This window comes from Bison bison, unplaced genomic scaffold (assembly GCF_000754665.1).
Source record: "Bison bison bison isolate TAMUID 2011002044 unplaced genomic scaffold, Bison_UMD1.0 scf7180017864232, whole genome shotgun sequence".
NCBI classification, from domain to species: Eukaryota; Metazoa; Chordata; class Mammalia; order Artiodactyla; family Bovidae; genus Bison; species Bison bison.
In genome coordinates this window covers 2168884-2171740 of record NW_011494804.1, presented here as the reverse complement: position 1 = coordinate 2171740, position 2857 = coordinate 2168884, and the positions used below count along the sequence as shown (strand labels likewise).

General features: G+C 72.4%; 1 protein-coding gene across 1 annotated transcript in view; it reads right to left on the bottom strand.

Moving 5' to 3' along the window:
- PCDH8 (protocadherin 8) overlaps positions 1-2857 on the bottom strand; it is a 4279-nt gene that overhangs the window by 794 nt on the left and 628 nt on the right. The window contains 3 exon segments of the mRNA XM_010846149.1: positions 78-285; positions 480-973; positions 976-2850. Of these exon segments, the coding sequence (XP_010844451.1) occupies positions 78-285; positions 480-973; positions 976-2850 (2577 nt within the window).

Below are 2857 nucleotides of genomic sequence, written 5' to 3'. Positions count from 1 at the left end.
GACCCCGGAGAAAAGCAAGGGTGGGGCGGGGCGGGGGGAGGGGGGCACTGAACCCGGCGTGAAGGAGGAGCCCTCACCGCTCTGCATGTGGTTGATGAGGTCCTTCTTCAGAGCGTCCCCGCTGATGTCGGAATCGCTGTCGTTGAAATCACTGTCCCCTTTGCCGCTGTCTTTGCCGCTGAACTTCTCCGCTTCCCGGCCGGAGATGGTGTTGAAGGAATGTCCCTTCCAGACAGCCACAGGGGGCGCCGGCTCCTTGCCAAAGCCGGGGGAGGCGCCGTAGGGCTGCAGCCAGGGATGCCGACAGCAAGCACGGGTGAGGGTTGGACAGAAAACAAAACAAAACAAAACAAAAACAAAAAACACAAGTGCGACAGGTTAGGCGTCTCCCGCGCACGCACCCCCAGGCCCCTCCAGTCCCTTCCCCCAGCCTGTCCGCGGAGCACCGAGCGCGGCGCCCGGCCGAAGGAAGGCCTCACCTCGGCGTGCGCGCCGCGGAGCCGCTGCTGCCCCTCGAAGTGACAGGCGCTTTCCCCGGTGGCACCGCCGCCCTCCGAGCCCGGCACTTCGGCCGCGGCGGCGACCGCGGGCGGGGGCGCGTCGGCCGCGGGGCTGCCAAAGGGCGCTTTGCCGCTGCCAGGGAAGGTGAGCACGTCGAACATGTTGGGCCTGGGCCCGGCTCCCCGGGCGGCCTCCTCCGGGGAGCCGGGAGCCGAGGCTACGCCGCCCGCCGCCCCGGGCCGCTCTTCCCGGCGGGGCCCCCCTTTGCGCACCTCCTTCTTGCGGCGGTTGCAGGTGGTGGCGATGGCGATGATGGCGGCCAGCAGCAGCGTGCAGCTCCCGGCCAGCACGATGATGATGATCAGCGGCGTGTCCCACTGCAGCGCCGGCCCCGACGTCGCGAGCCGCGAGCCGGGCGGGCGAGAGCGCTCCGGGTTCCCCGCGCCTGCCGGCGACGCCAGCCCGCGTCCGCGCCCGCCGTCACCACGAAGCTGACGGTGGCGGTGGTGGAGAGCGGGGGGCGGCCGCCGTCGGATATGACTAGCAGCGCCCGGAAGACTCGGCCGGGCGGCTCCTGCGAGAGGTCGCCGGTGAGCACGATCTCCCCGGTGCGGCGGCCGATGGCGAAGGCTTCTCGCGGCTCCTGCTGCAGCAGGTCGAAGGCCAGCTCCCCGTTGGCACCCTCGTCTGCGTCCCGGGCCTGCACGCGCGCCACCGCCGTGTCCTTCGCTGTGCGCCCGGGGACCGCCACTTCCAGGGAACCGTTGGCGGGCGCCGGGTGCACCAGGATCGGGGCGTGGTCGTTCTGGTCCAGCACCCGCACTTGCACCAGGGCACTGCTGGAGAGCTGAGGGGAGCCCCCGTCGCTCGCCTGGATGCGCACGTCGAGCTGGCGAAGCGTCTCGTAGTCGAAGCTGCGCAGCGCGTAGATGGCCCCTGTCGCTGGGTCCACGGAGACGTAGGTGGACACGGCGCCCCCAGCCCGGCCCACCTCGGCCTCCAGCAGCCAGTAGGTGACCTGGCCGTTGCGGCCCAGGTCCGGGTCCCTGGCGGCCACCGTGGCCAAGTAGGCCCCCGGCGGGTTGTTCTCGCGCACTGACACCTCATAGACTGGCCGTGTGAAGAGCGGCGCGTTGTCGTTCTCGTCGCCCACGCGCACCGTGTAGGGCCGCACTGTGCGCAGCGGGGGCGCGCCGCGGTCCTCGGCCACCAGCGTCAGGTTGTACTCGGAGATGCGCTCGCGGTCCAGGGACGCCGCGGTCACCACCAGGTAGCTGCCCGCGTAGGCAGGCTGCAGCCGGAAGTGCTCGTGCCCGTAGAGGGCGCAACGCACCTGCCCATTGGCGCCCGAGTCCCTGTCCGAGGTGCTGACCAGCGCCACCAGGCTCTCGCGAGCCGCCCCCTCCGGCACCAGCGAGACGGCGCCCGCCTCCGGCGTCCCAGGCCCGGTCGACGAGGTGGCCTCCGCTCCCCCAAGAGCGGCGGCGGCGGCGGGGAAGGGCGAGGCAGCAGGCGCGCCCGGGGCGGCCAGCGGGGTGATGGAGATGTCCGGAGCGTTGTCATTGACGTCGCGGAGGCGCACGATGACCTTGCAGGTGGCGGCGCGGGGCCCGGGGCCGCGGTCCTGCGCCCGCACGTCCAGTTCGTAAGTGTCCTGGCGCTCGTAGTCCACGGGCCCCGCCAGGGTGAGGCGGCCGGAGCGCGGGTCCAGGCGGAAGAGGCGGCGCGCCTCGGGCGGGGTGCGGGCCCCGAAGGCGAACACCACGTCGCCGTTGGGGCCCTCGTCGGGGTCCGCCGCGTCCAGGTCTAGCAGGAGCGAGCCCACGGGCGCGTCCTCAGCCAGCTCCACTTCCGCCACGGCACCCTGCGGGAAGGCCGGGCTGTGGTCGTTGGCGTCCAGCACGCGCACGCTGAGGGCTGCCGTGGCGGAGCGCGGCGGGCGGCCGCCGTCCTGGGCCACCAGCCCCAGGCTGTAGGTGGCCTGGCTCTCGCGGTCCAGCTCCTGCAGCAGCACCAAGTCGGCGCACTGGGCACCGTCCGCGCGCGTCTGCAGCTCCACGCGGAAGGGGCTGTGGGGCTCTGCCAGGCGCACGCTTTGCAGCCCATTGGCGCCCACGTCCTCGTCCACGGGCACCTCCAGGGGGATGCGCGTGCCCACGGCCGCGCCCTCGGACACCTCCACGGGAATCTGGGCCCGGGGGAAGCGCGGAGCATGGTCGTTGATGTCCCTCACCGACACCTCCACGTGCACCAGCCGGAACTGCTCCTGGGAGAAGCTGACCACGTCGAAGGCCAGCACGCACTGAGGGGCCTGGCCGCACAGCCGCTCTCGGTCCAGGCCCGCGTCCCAGACGGT